At 43.5% G+C, this 17296-nt stretch overlaps 1 protein-coding gene across 5 annotated transcripts; it reads right to left on the reverse strand.

Moving 5' to 3' along the window:
- Nucleotides 1-366: 366 nt before the first annotated feature.
- On the reverse strand, nt 367-16962 carry IL12B (interleukin 12B). Of its 5 annotated transcripts, XM_019433767.2 has the most exons (9): nt 16854-16942; nt 15767-16285; nt 11331-11418; nt 7635-7910; nt 7011-7128; nt 5328-5545; nt 3513-3670; nt 2015-2146; nt 367-1495 (listed from the first exon to the last, which is right to left on the reverse strand). In XM_019433767.2, exons 3-8 carry the CDS (start codon nt 11416-11418, stop codon nt 2015-2017), a joined length of 990 nt encoding a protein of 329 aa, XP_019289312.2. In that variant the 5' UTR covers nt 15767-16285; nt 16854-16942; the 3' UTR covers nt 367-1495. The 5 variants fall into 5 exon arrangements, with proteins under 5 accessions (XP_019289312.2, XP_019289307.2, XP_019289313.2 ...); XM_019433762.2 differs by lacking the exon at nt 15767-16285 and having other exon boundaries at nt 16854-16962; XM_019433768.2 differs by lacking the exon at nt 16854-16942 and having other exon boundaries at nt 16120-16837.
- Between the last annotated feature and the right edge of the window lie 334 nt (nt 16963-17296).

Genomic DNA, 17296 nt, shown 5'->3' on the forward strand with positions numbered 1-17296 from the left:
GTCTGGACCTATGGGCTGGGATGCTCATGACTCTACCAGGTTGGTGCTTTATTTCATGACAGTTTGGGAGCAAGTAGAGTTGATTCCAGGATAGAAGGCGAAAGAAGCAAGAACATCCAACCCCTAAAGAGGGCATAATGCAGTTCAGTGCCCTTGCAGAGTTCCCCGTGGTCAGACCGCAGGGACATTCCCTGAGCTCAGCAAGACACTGACTTTGGGAGTCCTATAAAGGGAAAGGGCAACTCTGCAAAACTGGAAGTGAAATTGCTTCAAAGAAGGGCAATTCTTAAATGGCAGGGGAAAAGTAATGCAATCCTGGTAAATGCGGGAACAGGATACTTGAGTCAGCTGAGAAAGCCCAAAATATTATTGCAAAGAAGAATTATATTTTTATTAGTTCACTGTCAGAAATAAGTAAACAGAAAACAAATGAAATCACTTTACAGAAAGCACATTCATTACTTAAAAGTAGCACCTTAGTGATTGGCACTGTCCGGTCATATCCACCAGTCAGGTTCACTCATGCTGATGAGTAAGCAATTCTTGATTGTTTTCTTTGCAACTCTGTGTTTTCTTGCATGGCTATTAAAAAGCAGCTGGCAATTTTGATAATTTTGTTTGCTTGGCCGTACTATACTTGTTCTCCCTCTTGGATCCTAAGACCTTTTTACTTTCCAGACACTTACAACATCTCTGGGTCACTCTCCGATGTCTTACAGATAGATGGAGGTGGGGACTGCCAGGGTAGCTGAAGCTGAATTTCAATTTCAGTTATTTTTTTAGTCCTTTCTAAATTCAGGCATCCAACCGCCTCCCCCCCCAAAAAACCCACCACCAACAACAAAAATAAAACAACTGAACTTGCTTAGAAGTGCAGGTGGTCCTGAATTGCTTTAGCAACACCACCTCAAGGAAATCTTCATGGACACAGGAACTAACATCTCGGTCACCAGAACCTTTTCAAATGGATTCATGTCTCCGTGCTTCTGTTTAACTGTTTCTGTGTTCCCATCCATCACAAACATATTATTGGTGCTGGCTTCAGAACACTGTGTTCTCACTGGTTGTCATAAAACTGATGCACTTGTAGTCTTGTTTGAAAAGTTGTCAGTATAAATAACACATAAATTCACATTTTGCATCATAGGGCCTATTCCTTACAGATCAGGTCCTGAGAGTATGAAACATACAATACATCTTGACACAGAAGTGTTCAATAACAATAAATTAATAAATACATAAATTACTTAAATATTTAAATAGCATTAAGGTCAGTGGCAACCTGCTAGCTAGAAAATCTATAAATAAAGTAGCTAATTGCTTCAGTGGGCATTTGGCATTTCAATGTAAAACTACTACAAAGACATTATAATGAACCTTTGCAAAAAGCAAATTAGGTAGAAAATAACTTTTGGGGCTTATTCCATTGTCTCTTTAAAAACTTCTGCATAATATCTTCCACTTTTCCTCCAAGGTTTCATCCTGGGATTGGAACCTGAAAAAGAATACCAACAGTCTATGTGAATTAGAAATGTGGCAGCAAACCCTTCTTACTTCGCACAACATATTATTGGGGCAATGGGGTTTTAGGGATTCCATGTTAGAAGGGCCCAGCCTGCCCTTATGTGGTCTAGGATATGGCTGCTTTCAGTGTCCCCCCAGGGTGCCTAGGAGAAGGTTCTAAGTCCTGAAAAGAGCTTGCAAGCCCCCAGGGTGCCTAGGAGAAGGTTCTAAGTCCTGAAAACAGCTTGCAAGCCATTTTTGCTGACCCTTAGAGCAACAGGACCTATGTATGTTTTCTTTACTGCAGTATCTCTGTACCCAGCACAGTGCCTGGAACAATATGGGCATCAAATAAATATCTGTTAATGAACAAATATATGTTTCTGACTCTAGTGACTATGTGCCGGGCACCCTGTCTCCCCTTTCTTCTCCTGCACTGCCCCCCACCAAAGCCCTGCACCTGGGTCCACTGAGTGTTCAGGTATGGGCTGGGCTTTGTGGGCCTGCTCACCTAACTGCAGGACACGGATGCCCAGTTGCTCCAGGATGAGCTATAGTAGCGGTCTCTGGCTTGCACGCGGATCTTGGCATCCTTGTGGCACACGACCTTGGCTGAGGTCTTGTCCACGGAGAGTCTATCTTTCTGCAAAGGAGAGGGATGTCTTTGGCAATGCAGTCACAAGATGGGCTGGGCCTATTTTTGCAACGCTTGGTCTCTCAAAACAAGTACACCTGGGTTTAAGGGCTCCACAGTTGCAATAAACAGTGGAGTTGTATAGAACTTGCGCCACCTACTGATAGAAGCTCTAAACACATTTTCTACCTCAGACCAGAGGGAGGAATGGCTCCGTCCAGCTCACATCTTTTTAGCACAGCTACCTTGCCTGAAGGCCCAATGCACACTCAGTCTGTACTGGGCGATGGTGGGACTAGGGCAGATTTGCTATAGCTGTCCCCTGGATATTCCTAAATACTATATCCTGATCCTTTTATCAGAAAACGTGCTGAAATCCAGGCATTGTTTACTTTTATTTGTGTAATCACAGGAAAATGCTTTAGGCTCTGTGTCTGAGTTTCGTCATTTATAAAAGAGGGATAATAATCATTCCTACCTCAAGATGTGTAAAAGTTAAAGGTAATCATCATGTAAAACTCTTAGTGAAGACTTTCATCAGGTAGAAAGTATTCAGTAGATATTATCTATTAATGATATAAATCTTATGTAGGGAAGATACATATGAAGTTTTTAAATAATATTTAGGTAAATTCACCCAGAATAGCCCTTCCCTCCTACAAAACATAATGCTCAGGGAGTGACTAAATGACTGAATTCCTTCTAAATGCTAAATACTATCCTGAATAAGGCCTTTATCCAGTGATTTCTAAAACTGGGGTTGAAGCAGTGTTGGGCTTTATAAAAGTGAATCTTGGACCTGGGAATTATGATGCCAAGGCAAGAAGTTTGAAAGCCATTGTCATAGCCTGTGTGAACGCTAACATTCTGTTCAATAAGATAATTTCACCATATGTGGAACAGCTGGGAATTATCCATTTTGGGTGAGACATAGCATGAATGTTCTATCATTCATTACACTTGCTAAATTCAAGCAATAATTTTAGGCGCCTGGAGCCCAGATTTCCTATATGGGGATCAATTCTGAGTGCAAGAATTAATGACGAACCATATTGGAGGCAATAGTAGCGTGGTTCGGTGCAGGCCATTTGCGTCCCCTAGACTGAATTCCGTGGTTCTGATCCTTCCTCTTTCCTAGCTGAGTAACTTTGAGCAAGTCATTTAACCTCTCTGAGCTTCCATGACTCCACGAGTGAAGTGGTGATAATAATGCCTGGCTTTGCGGGGTTACCTTAAGGATTCAGTGAGATATGCATATGAAACCCTCAGCGCAGTCTCAGGCACTTAGAAAGTGCTAGATAAATGTTAGTTACTGGTATCCTCATCCCCTGGATGTGCATAAAACTGAATACACGGAGCCTGGATCACATCTTACCTTTTCTCTGTTGTTCTTGCCCTGGACCTGTACGCCAAATGTTAAGGAGAAGTAGGAATGTGGGGTGCTCCAGGTGTCAGGGTATTCCCAGCTCACTTCCACATGCCGAGAATTTTTTAATGGCTTCAGTTGCAGGTTCTTGGGCGGGTCTGGTTTGACTGTGGAAGAATCCAAAGAAACACCCTTTATTTTCCTAATGGGGCTTTTTGGTGTATGGTGTATGGTGTTTGGCTTCTGAACCGACTTTCACCTTTGACCAGTTGTGAGTCCATAGGTAGTTACTTCACTTCTCTGGGCACCTGTTGGCAAACATGAGGCACCCCTGCTGCTGGTGCCTGTGGAAGGTGGCCACAGCCTCTGTGGCTGACCCCTAGAGAGGCTCAGAATCCTTCTCACCACTGCACAATCAGATGAGCCATAGCAGTGGAACCACCTCTGCATAGTGCTCAGAAGAAATTTTGTAGAGACAAGACTCATATCTGGGCTACGTGGTGAAGGACCACCCTCTCTGTGGTCAATATGCCTCTTTGCACTGAACTTGGAGCTGAGTGGAGCCCCTTGCTGGGGATAAGATGAGAGAATTTCCACTTAGTGCTCTTTCCGTTGTCTTTTCATGGCAGCTGGCACTGACTCGTCTTGCAGCAGTTATCAAATTGTCTCTATGCTCATTCATTCATTCAATAAATGATGACTGAGCACCCGTCACATGCCAGTCACTAACTAGACTGTGCACAGAGGATACAGTAGCGAGTATCATGGAAGACTCTAGACCCTTGTCTAGACAAGGGCAGAGGAGACATTCTATGGGATGTCCAAATCCCAAAGACCATGGTTCCTGGTAGATGCTTTTCAAATATTCTTCTATTATTAACATAACTGACATTTTTCTTTTTTCCTTTAGAACTCAGCTAAATGTCACCTCCAAGAGACCTTCCCTGGCCATCCTATGTAAATGCAAACCTTTCCCTACCCACCAAGGGCAGTCTCTCCACAAATGCTAGAGCGAGTTCTGTGGTTTTATACATTTTACTTCATGATGAAAATTCAGTGGATAAATGGCAAAGGAAATGACAAATGGCAAAATCTCCATCTGCAAATTAAAAAAAATCGATGTTCATTTCAGAGGGTCTTATATTCCAATAAAGAAGACTCTTTTCCAGTGCTGGAGAAAGATTGGTTGGGAATAACCACAATTAGTATGGAAGCCTGGTATGGTATGGTATGCTTGAGGGGCTCCTCCTAGGTTCCCTGTGGAAGCTTCCTGGACAGCAGAATAGCAGAATACAAGTATAGCCAAGAGTCTACTTATTCTTTCCTTTTTTTATGTGTATTTATTTATTTAGTGTGTGTGTGTGTGTGTGTGTGTGTGAGAGAGAGAGAGAGAGAGAGGAGAGAGAGAGAGGAGAGAGAAAGGAGAGAGAGAATCCCAAGCAGGCTCCACACTGTCAGCAGGGAGCCAGATGCAGGGCTCGAACTCATGAACTGTGAGATCATGACCTGAGCCGAAATCAATAGTCGGTTGCTTAACTGACTGAGCCACCCAGGTGCCCCAAGAGCCTACTTTTTTCTAGTGGGGCAGGACTGGGTCTGAATTGTTATCTGTGAGATCTGGGGCAACTTATTTAACCTGTGTAAGACTCAATTTTCTCTTCCTTAAAATGCAGACAATAGTATCTACATTGTACACTTTGGGGGGGGGGGTTAGAATAAAAGAGATAATGCATGTAAACCCTTACCTCAGTGCATGGGGCATTGCGCACATGTGACAAATGGCATTTATATCCTTAGTAAGTACGTATAATCAAGCAAACTCACTGATGTCCCTGATGAAGAAGCTGCTGGTGTAGTTTTCGTACTTGAGCTTGTGAATAGCGTCCACCACGACTTCAATGGGTAGGCTCTCCTCGGCAGCCGGGCAGGCACTGCCTTCCTGACACTCCACTGTGTACTTCTTATAATCCCTGTTGTCCACTCTGACCTTCTCTGCTGAGAGTGTCGCTGCTCCACAAGTCACCCCTTGGGGGTCAGAGGAGCTGAAGTCAAAGACAGACATTACCCTGTGTCACACAATTGTGGGTGAGTTTCTAGGGGCTGGAGCCAGGCAGCTGTTTGAGGACACAATTTCTCCAACTGGTTTGATTTCTCCTAAGGGGGTAAGAATCTGCCCTCCCCATGAGAACAAGCTTTGCTTCAAGAGGTGGTACAAATATTTAGAGACAGCTCTGCATTTACATGCCTCTGGCCTAAATGAATCCAGAAATTTCTAGATCCAGAGCCCTGGGTTAAATCTCCTTATTAGAATTTTAAATTCGTTTTTCTCATTCTAATTACACAATCAACACATGCTAATGATAAAAAATTAAAAAGATAAAAATGTGTATAAATGAAACGTGTGTGCCTCTTTCAACCATAATCTCACTCCCCAAATAGAAATACTATTCATAGCTTGTGTCCCTCCAGACCTTAGTCTATGAATATTCAGACCAATCATATATCCATATGTATATATGCATTCACACATATTTTGTCTATATACACAGACAATGCTTTTATTTTCCATTAAATAGGATCCTACTATACATATATATATGGTTTGTAACCATCTCTTCCCCCTCTGAACATATGGGGAGCGCTCCATGACAGACCACACAGATTGGGTTATCCATTTTGATGAATGCACGTTAAGCTGGGGGATAATGTACCACGCTTTATTTAGCTTTTCCCCTGCTGATTACCAAAAACATTACAATGAACACTGGCTTCCATGTCTCTGTGCCCTTGTATAAGCATCCTTTTAGTATGGATTTTCATCTTAAAGATGGAAAAGGAAGACTCCAGAGGTTAATTTGCTCAGTTAATCACCTGGGGTTTGCTCTGTTACCCTGCCTTGTTCAGGAACCTAGATGGTGAGTGAGGGAAGTCACACAGACCGGCTAACATAGGTTCGGTATCCATGGAAACTGGTTTCTTAGGGGAAGTCCAAGTGTGTTGGACAAACAATGAACTTCAGATTAGTGACGTCAGCAGAGGGAAAAGGAGTTGAAATGGCCCTGAGAAAATTTCTGGAGGCCTCAGAGTTTTGGAGTCGGCTTCAGGGCTTTCAAGATCTGTGTCCGAGAGCTTTTGTTTCTCTTTTCATCTCAGGGTGCAATTTTGGCAAGTCATTTGTAGCTTCGATTTCCCCTTTTATGCCTCCCCATGGTGCCATGAGCCTTAATGAAGCATTGCCAGGCAATCTGGATGAGTGGGTTCAAACACAGCAGAGGCTATTCTCAGGCCCCAATAATGTCCTGTTCTAACCTACACATTTGTTCAGGTGATTAGCTTAAATCTCCATGTTCTTTTCCCAATTTAGGCAAGAGGGGGTGTTGAAAAAAATACAGGTTTGACTGTGTTTTCTCACTTATCATTAACTGATAGGCCATTGCTAGGTTGCCCTTATTTTCTTAATGCAATAGTTGTCACAAAATGCTAAGAGATCAGAGTGGTTTCACTTACCCTCTGCTGCTTTTGACAGTGAATTTCAAATCGGTACTGATTGCCGTCAGCCACCAGCAGGTGAAACGTCCAGAATAATTCTTTGCCTCACATTTTAGAAAGATCTTATTTTTGGATTCTGGATTTGAAAACAACAAAAATTCAATATTTAGAAGTTTTCTTTCAGGTAGATCTTAATTGTGATGAACCACAGGCCACCAAGCGGTACAAGAGTGAAGATCTTCCATTTATTTCCTTGGAAAATGATGCTGCTTCCCTGACAGGCAGTTCAGCGAGGACCGGGAATGTGTCAGTAGGATGCTGATTCTGCAGAGTATACGTTGCACCTGATATATCAGAGGGAGGGATTAAATTTGGCAAGGCTGCCATCCCAGAGCTGAGTTATGAACTATACACATTGGTTAATTTCCATTAACCATTTAAAAAGAACTTCAGGAAAACCAACCAGATTCACCACGAAAATCTCTGAACATGAGATTTGGATGGTTGATCACTCAAAGTGTCTAAGAAAGCAAAGAAAAACACAGGTGCTGGGTGGTTTCAGCAAGGGATTTACATTAAAATTTTTTTTTAAAATTTTTTATGGGGCAAAAGAGAAAGCACCATCTGAGGGAATGGGATTACCTTTCTGTTCCCTTAAGATATCAGTGGACCAAATTCCATCTTCCTTTTTGTGTATCAGGAGGAACAAATGGCTCAGAACCTTGCCTCCTTTATGACAGGTATACTGGCCAGCATCTGCAAATTCTTTGACTTGGATGGTCAGAGTTTTACCAGAGCCTAGGACTTCACTGCTCTGGTCAGAGGTCCAGGTGATGTCATCTTCTTCAGGAGTATTGCAGGTGAGGACCACCATTTCTCCGGGGGCATCAGGGTGCCAGTCCAACTCTACAACATAAACTGGAGAGCACAGGGAGTGGAGAACAGGACTGTGAGCAACGTGAACTTGGGACTGGGTTTTATGAACCACCTGAGCATTTGCACTGCAGAAAAGCACAGCCTTGCTTGTAACAGCAAATACTTGCTGAGATGATCTCAGGTCACTGGGCCCTACTTGGGCTCAAGGTCGTGAAGAGACAACAAAGAGTAGTTTAATTTTTATTTATTTTGAGAGAGAGAGAGAGAGAGAGAGAGAGAGAGAGAGAGGATGAATGGGGGAGGGGCAGAGAGAGACAGAGAGAGACAGAGATTGAATCCCAAGCCTGCCAGTGCAGAGCCCAAGCCTGCCAGTGCAGAGCCCAACGCGGGGCTCAAACTCACCAACTGTGAGATCATGACCTGAGCTGAAATCATGAGTCGGACCCTTAACCAACTGAGCCACCCAGGCGCCCTAAGACAAGCAAAGAGTTTTACAGCTGCCATCCTACTGACGGGCTGTCTTCAATAATTAACTTCTGATTAGCTGGCAGATGGGGAAGGCCTTGATACACCAAAAATGCAAAGAGCACAAAACTCTTTACCAAAGACCTGGTGGAGATAAGAACCTTCCAGCACAACTTTGGTTTCATAGGGAATAAGGCAGGGCACAGAAATGTCAAGAAAGACTGACCAGCACTGAAATCCTGTCCCCACGAATTGGCTAAGGGATTTGGAACGAGGTACTTAATCACCATGAGCCTCAGTTTCCTCAACTGTGAAATGACAATAATAACATCTATGTCGTAGGTTTGGCTATGAGGATTAAATAAAAAACAAACATATAAAGCACTTAGCGCTGTGCCTACCACAGTAAACTCAGTGTTGGTTATTGTTATTCAGAGACCAAAGGGTCAGATGAGTGCACAGAGAAACTGTCCTACAATTTTCCAAGGGCATTTAAGGATTTAGTCCCTATTGTGCAAAACTCACCAACAGAGATTTTCATTCCACTTTTTAAAACAATTTTACACCCTTATGAAGCAGTTCAGTAGATCCTGGTCTTCCCATTTCATGCCGAAACCAAGAGACCAAGCAAGGTTACATCAAGTTAGAAACACAAGAGCTGTAGCTCAGGCCTTCTATCTCGTTGACTTTGCACTGGATCTCAAATATGAGTATCCAAACTGGCACCTGAGGAATGGCTTAGTAGAGTATTTCAATGAGTGTGCCACATCACAGCTTCATTCATTCACTCATGCATCACTTATTCATTAACTAGAATCATTCAATGCACTGGTTCCCCAAACCTGATCATTCAGCCACCATTATCAGCAGCAGCACCGAGGAAACTGATAGATATCCAAATTCAGAGTTACCAAACCAGCCACTTTGGGATGGGCCTGGTGGTCTGTTATGCTCTCCAGATGATTTTGATGCCCTCTCTAATTGGAGAGCCACACAGGTGAAGAGCCTGGATTTTGGAGTCACACAGGTCTGAGTTTAGATTCAGCTCTGTATCTTATACTTGCCTGTGGCCTCAGGCGAGACATTCAATTACTCTAAGCTTGGGTGTCATCGTTTTTAAAATGAGCAAAATATTAGTGCTTGCTTCGGCAGGTTGAGACATGGATTATATAAGCCAATTCATACAACAGCTTAACGTAGTGCCCTTAAATGCTCTATAAATGGTGACTTTTATGGTTGGCGTCCAAATGTAAAGTATTGTGGGATATAAAGTTCTCATTTTAGATCCGAGGGATTTTTAACTACTGAATCGGTAACAAAACAAGAGGTAAAAAGTATTTGGGACCCAACTCTTTGGAAATGATTACCTATGCTGAAATAAAACCGTGTCTCACCTTCGGCTTTCTCTAGTTTTTCTTTGTTCTGCTGGAAATTGAACCACAGCAAGGCTATTTTTCTGTCACAGCTAAAACTCAGAAGGCCTAGAAGACCCTTACCTAAGAACAGGGGAAAACAACCACAAAGGGGAGCCTAATGAAGAGCATCTGGAACCTTGTGCCTGGCTTTATCATCTCATCTGGTCTCCAAAGTCCTATGCCCTCTGTTTCTCACATGGACTTCCTGGAATTTCTGTGGTTTACCAAATTAGAAGTAACTTAAGGGTTTACTATGCGAGGGCCAAGTTTCCTGAGCTCACTAGCTATACGAGGATTGATAGGAATCTGACATACTCATCTAGCTCAGGCTTTTGCCTTTCCTCAAGGCAGGGTCTAAAACTCAAACCCTCCTCAGGCGGAGAGGAGATGACTGAATTCTTGTCTTCCCGAAAAGATTAAGAATAGAAGAATAGTCCCACATTCCTTTCGGGTACCCATTTTCCAGTGTGGTACTTTCCTGACTATCGAAAGATTATTTCTGGTCATCAGCGGAAATGTCTTCACTTGTAACTTACGCCTATTTCCTCCTGTTCTCCAAGCACATAGGAAACCATTGCTCTATGTCCTTCTTGTAAGACCTTCTTCAAATACTTAAATGCACAGGCTTTGAAGTGAGACAGAATTGGAATCAAGTCCCTGTACTATCCTTACCAAGTATGTGAAATTGGGGAAGTTGTTTAATCTCTGTAGCCTCTATTTTCAACATCTCTAAAATGGGGTACAGACAGTCCCTATTTTATATGGATGTTGTGGGAATTAAACGAGAAACATTTGAGGTCTTTCAGGAACAACTAACAATCAGTTAATACATTACTTTGTGTGAGATAATAAAAGGATATAGTGAATTTCACTAAAACCTATTCTATTATTCTAGTAATTTTTATTGGTCATTGGGATTATAAACAGGTTCTTTTGAATCATCAGTGCCATCACTTTAAACAACCAAAACAATAGCAGCTAACATTGACTGTCACTGGACATTTGTTGTGCTGTCCCCTGAATTCACTGACATATTTAATCATCTGCATAATAGGCAACTCTTTGTGATCCCCAGGTCACAGTCGAGGAAACTCAGGCTTGGAGGTGACCCAGCTCAAGGTCACCTACCTGATAAGTGGCAGAATCAGCCTTTGAGCCCAAGTCAATGTGAGTCTAGTTAAGTGCATAGTCAGAGGTTAGTACTCTTGGTGCCAGCAGAGGGGGTGATATTGTGTGATGGAGCGGGGATGAGAGAACAGAGTTCTTATACTTTTCAAATCCTTCACTTTGGAATTTTAATTGAACGATACAGCCAGTTTTTAGTGATACTGGCAAAATCCATATATCTTTTCCCATCAGAGTCCACATAAAGCTCCTACTGTGGCATTTAATGTGAAGGCCAAACAACACAGACACCCTCAAAGGTGAAGGAAGGACAGACGGACCCACACTTTCCCAGGGATGGCACTCACTAGGAGGCCCCAAGGCTTGTTGCCCCTTCTAGTCTGAGGTCCCCACACCACCTGCCTGACAGTCCTGGCTTGGAATTCAGGGCCTCCCCAGAGAAGGAGAGGCTGGTTACCGTTTTTCTCCAGTTCCCATATGGCCATGAGGGGAGGTGCCAGCAAAACCAGGGAAAACCAGGAGATGACCAGCTGCTGAGGATGCATCTGCAGGAGGCGGAGAAACAGAGGAGAAGAAGGACAAAGAGAGAGAAGAGGAGGGAAAAGAGAAGAGACAATGTCAGCAGTTACTCAGTCATTTTGGAAACCATATTCATTCAATGTACCTTGGTTTTAATCTTGATTTTTCTCGTCAGATTCATACCACGCGAATTGCAGGAACCCTGTGGCAGTCTCTGAGTAAGAACATCTCCAAAGAGAGAACCACAGACTATCTGGAGCTGAAGGAGAACTGAGGCCAGCCATCTGATAGAATACTCTTTTTTTTTTTTTTAATATTTATTATTTGAGAGAGAGACAGAGAGACAGAGAGGAAGCAGGGGAGGGGCAGAGAGAGGGGGAGACACAGAATTGGAGGCTCTGAGCTGCCAGCACAGAGCCCAATGTGGGGCTCAAACCCACAGACCACGAGATCGTGACCTGAGCTGAAGTCAGCTGCCCAACCAACTGAGCCACCCAGGCGTCCCAGAATCCTCTCATTTTTAAGCTGAGAAACCTAAGGTGCAGAGAAGGAACATGACTTGTCTGGATCAACATTCAACCGTTATTTACTTACTATGTACTTTCTATGTAAAGGGCATAGAGCTAGAGTGGTTAGGAGAGAAAAAAAAAAAAAAAGGATTTTGGGCCTGGGTCCTGTCTTCTAGGAGCAAATACTTTCATTCAACAAATATTTATGATACAAGTTATGGCAACCACCTGGCGGCCAGGTTTAGTTTCTCTCCTCGTTTAGATTGTAACTGCTCCAAACTCAAAGGTTACTTCCTCTCACATAACGAAACAAGTGATTCTCAAACTTGAGCACACATCAGAGTAACCTGGAAGCCTTGCTAAAACACAGATGGCTGAGTTCCACCTACAGAGTGTCTGATTCAGCAGGTAGGGGTCAAGGGGGATGGAAGGAGGAGAGGGACCTCAGAATCTGCATTTCTTAAAAGTTTCCTGGTGAAGCTGATGTTGCTGGTCCAGGGATCACACTTTGAGAACTACTGGGTTAACCCATGTTTAGCGTCCACAGCTCTGAAAAGCAAGATGTTCTTTGGAAGAAGGCCATGAAATATTGATATATCCACTCTGAAAAGTGAAATGTATAATTTTGTGCTAAATATCAGCTACCATCTTAGAGTAAAACTCAATCTAGATTGGGATCCAGGGTTTATGCAAATCTTCAGGACGTGAAGATTGTACCCTACTTCTGAATTAGGTAGAGATGGTGATTATTGAATTTCATTCTGAAACACCTCCATCCATCTCAGAGAGTACCAATGTTCTGCAGGAACATGTTTTCAGAAACCACTGAATAAATCCTACAAATAATAAGACCCAAAATTTTTGGTCAGGGGCACCTGGGTGGCTCAGTCGGTTAAGCGTCCGACTTCGGCTCAGGTCATGATCTCATGGTTCATGGGTTCCAGCCTTTTATCAGGCTCTGTGCTGCCAGCTCAGAGCCTGGAGCCTGCTTCAGATTCTGTGTCTCCCTCTCTCTGCCCTTCCCCTGCTTGTGCTCTCTCTCTCTCTCTCTCTCTCAAAAATAAATAAAACATTAAAAAATTTTCAGCCAGATACTTTAAAAATGAACATCTTTTGGCTGGGGTTACTGAATATTGACAAATCACGGCTTTGTTAGAATTGCTGCTAATCCTAGGAGAACCTTGCCATGTGCTTTATTCAATCAGATTACAAAGGTTGAGAGTGGCAGATATGGGACTAGAAGTCAGGCCTTCCTGTACTGTCAGCACTTTGTCACTGCAGCATGGAGCTTTCACAGACATGCCCATTAATCATGTCCAAGTTATGACTGTAACAATGTACTAGTTGCCACAGGGTATCAGTTAGTACATTCACAGGCTTGGAGTCCAGCAGACGGGCTTGAATTCTGCTTCCTCCACTTATAGTTGTGTGATGTTGCCCAAATTATCTCTGAGCCTCAGTCTCCTCGTCTATAAAATGGACATTATACCCATTTCAGAGGGTTGTTGACAGAATGCAATGAGATGACATATCATATTATAGAAGGCAACCAATAACATGTTAGCTTGTACTTAGGTGAAGAGATAAAGGAAAAATGCGATATGTCTGTTTTGTATACAACAGCGGACAAAACCTTCCTGCTGGTTGTAGGGAAATGCCCTAGAGGTATTGTAATTACATAGGCCTGTAAAGCCCAGATGCCGGCACTCTGGGCAGGGAAATAACAGAGATTCCTGGCATCTCCTGGTGATTCTTTTGCACTATCTTAATGCTGGGATTTTCCCTTTGGCTATATTCCTGGCACTTCCTCTTGGGGCCTTAGATGTGTTTGAGAATTTCAGGTGAACTGCACTTCACGATCAAGGGAGCCTTGGTGATGATTCTAAGAAACAACTTGCATTTTAGTATCACCTACATTTTAAACCATGGAACACTGGCTGGATGGGGTGGGGGGGGGGGTGAAGTGGTGGTGGGTCACTCTCTTAATCCAACCCAGGGAAATCCAAAAAGGGGGCAGCATGTATTTGCCCTGTTGTTCTCCAGTTCAGCTGATATCAGAGAGCTATATTCCACAGCCCACATTTCCTTGGCATGTTACATTTGAGAGTCTTGAGGATTAAACATTTTTTTCCATGTAATTTTGTAGGTTTTCTAAATTCTTGAAATCTTTGTATAAGGAACACAGGGACCCCAGGTCCTGTGGTATGGTTATGCTCCCTAAAGCTAGTGCCAACATGGGCATGCCCAGGACACTTGGGTGGGCATCTCGTTTGCAAGCTTTATTTTGTTACTTTTTAATTTAGAAAGAATTATTATTGGGTGCCTGGGTGGCTCAGTCGGTTAAGCGTCTGACTTTGGCTTAGGTCATGATCTCACGGTTTGTGAGTTCGAGCCCTGTGTCAGGCTCTGTGCTGACAGCTCAGAGCCTGGAGCCTGCTTGGGACTCTGTGTGTCTCTCTCTCTGCCCCTCTGCTGCTAGCGTTCTGCCGTGCTCTCTCTCTCTCTCTCAAAAATAAACATTGAAAAAAATAAAAAATAAATAAATAATAAAAAGAATTATTATTTAAAAAATAAAAAGGCAAAATCACACAAAGCATGGGTAGCACCCCCAATTCTAGAGCCAGGCAGACCTGCATTGGCATCACAGCCCTGCCACTTATTAGTTGTGTGACTCTAGGAAAGTCACTTGACTTATTTAAGTCTCACATTCAACCTGTAAAATGGGCATCCTACTGTGGTGAGGAGTTAATGAAATAATTCATGAAGGTATCCAGCAGGGTGCCCAAGGAAGTCAGGACTCCTGGCTGTTTGCTCTCCCTGAATCCCACTCATAGCACTTTTTCCTGTGATTGTGGTAATATAGTTCTCTATGTTTGTCTTCTCTGCCACACTGAGCTCTCTGAGGGCAGGGATCATGCCTTTCTGACTCCACACTGTACCTCCAGAGTCTAGCATAAACACTCTGGCCTCGAGGGATCTTATGAATTATTAGAGGAAAATGAATAAATGTACAGAAATCATCAGTTTTCAGATCCCAGTAAAATGAACCCCAAGAGGTTGTCCAAATTCTTTCCAATATCTTGAAGTTCCTTATCTGACGGAGTGGGCCATCAGCGGGGGTTTGGTAATCTCTTGGTTAAAATGATATTTTAACCTGATCGTTATTTTTTTTAACCTGAAAAACTGTTGCACACGATTTACCTGGGCAACCATAAGACACTAATAGAGTATAATCTTTTGTTTTCCTCCTCACAGATTTTAAAACCCTTCGGCAAATACTTTTAAACAATGCGGCTGCTTTTCATTTTTAAAGTAGCTCCGAAGTTAATCCAAAAAAATCTGGATAACCTGGCCTCCAGTCTGCTTGACTGTTCCAACTATCTATTAAGCCCAACACAAAGTTTGCTCTGCAACTTTCAATTATGAGGTGTAAGTATGAATTCAATTGTTTATTGAATTCATTATGGCTTAATGAACGAACAGCTTTAAAAAAGTTTACAGTCCTAAAAGAGGCACACCTCACTTGATACAATTTAACTGGTGGGCATTAAAATTGAGGAACACTCTTTTATGTACACACTACTCTCAGACAAGACAAAACAAGCCCTTCTATCAAATGTGCATTCATTTGCAGACTGTCGTGTACAATTATTATTAGTTGACTTTTAAAATTAAGACCTGATACATCAGTCCCCAAAATACTGACTTTCCACTATTTTCCCGGCAGGTAAGTCACCAGGAATGCCTCCAGGAATCCACACTCCTTCCTGGTAGCTTGCCAGGGGTAGGGGTACCACTCAAACGGTGCTACCCCGGACAGCCTGCGGGCCTGTGGAAAGCTAGAAGGGGCCAAGGAAGTGCTTACCTTGCTTCTGGGCAGGCTGCAGAGTTTTCTGGGTCTGAAACTTGTCTCTTCTTCTTCTTCTTCTTCTTCTGCTGCTGCTGCTGTTGCTGCTGTTGTTGCTACTGGGGCTTATATACCCTACTCCTACCAAGCTTTCTGATGGAAACTTAAACTAGAAACTGACTTGTTCAAGTTGCAACACTGAAAACAACTCTCAAAACCTTCTGGGGGAATTTCAAGAAGTTCCTTTTTTTTTTTTTTTTTCCCCATGTGTATCAATAATGCTGAGGGAACACAAGCATCAAAATCCCAGGTAATGAACTAAGAGGAAGTGACTTTTGGGTGGGGAAAAAGGAAGGAGATGGGATGCTCACTTCTTTCTGTTGACATCAGGGTCAATGGGCTTAAAGCCTGCCTGCAGCAGGCAGCCTCCACAGACAGGAGAAGGAAGGCCAAGGAGAGTTCACACAGGAGGCCAGGTTCAGGTCAGAATCAAGCAATCGTAAGCCAGAGGGTCCAAAAACAAACTCTATGGTTCTTCTGAAGTCAATGAAAATGAGATGAAGGGCAAAGGACTTAGTATATTTGAGGTTCCCCTCTTCCACATTATTCCTTCAACATCTGGATTTCAGAAACATCCCATTACTACCCATTGTGGCTTCATGCACCACACACACACCTGTACATTTATACAGGCACAGCCATGGGAAGATGATAAAAATGTGTATTACTAGTAAGACTCAAAAATGGAGGGATACAGCTCATGCTCATAGGTAATTGCTCACAGACAGGTGGGGACAGAAAGTGAAATATCCACAGTCAGGGATATAGACAACTTATGCCACACTCAAGGCACACACCGGACTATAACCTCACACTCCTATGCACACAAAACCATAGAGCCCTAGGAGCTCTATACAGATGCACAGAATTAACAGAATTAGCTAGAAATTCCTAGAGGAATTTAACATTGTTAAGAGGAGTGAAAGGTGAACACGGTGTTAGACACCCACAACCATTCTGCACAAGAGCAGCAACAGAAACACTAGCTGGAACACCAACACCAAGTACAAGCCCACAGATGCACGCCGATAGATACAGGCCGTACCCAGGGCCGCCGAGAGAGGGCGCTGCTGCGAGGCCGTGCCAGACCCGCGCCGGCGACCCGAGAGTTCACTCTCACCCGCGAGGTCTCCATTTCGGAGCACCGTCTCCAGTCCCCGCCGCCTGGGAAGTTCCTGGGCCCCGGCAGGGTTTCAGGTGGACGCAGCTTCCCATACTAACTTTCCTTGCAGTTTCTGCGCGGGGAAAACTGGAGACCGGGCGAGAGCAGCGGAGCTTCCCAACCGCACACTTCCTCCCTCCGTTTGACCCATCCGGGGAGGGCGGGGGCTGCTGAGCTGGCAGTCCCACTGTTTATCCGACCTGGTGCTCTGGCTTGGGCGGAGACAGTACCTCGAGCTCCGAGTGCCTTCTCCCACCTCCTCTGCCCTCTAGGCTTCAAGGGAAACAGAAGTTCTTCTCAAGTTAAACAACAAAGTGAAACGTCCT

This window comes from Panthera pardus, unplaced genomic scaffold (assembly GCF_024362965.1).
Source record: "Panthera pardus isolate Hobbes unplaced genomic scaffold, ASM2436296v1 HiC_scaffold_2, whole genome shotgun sequence".
In the NCBI taxonomy this organism is placed as follows: domain Eukaryota; kingdom Metazoa; phylum Chordata; class Mammalia; order Carnivora; family Felidae; genus Panthera; species Panthera pardus.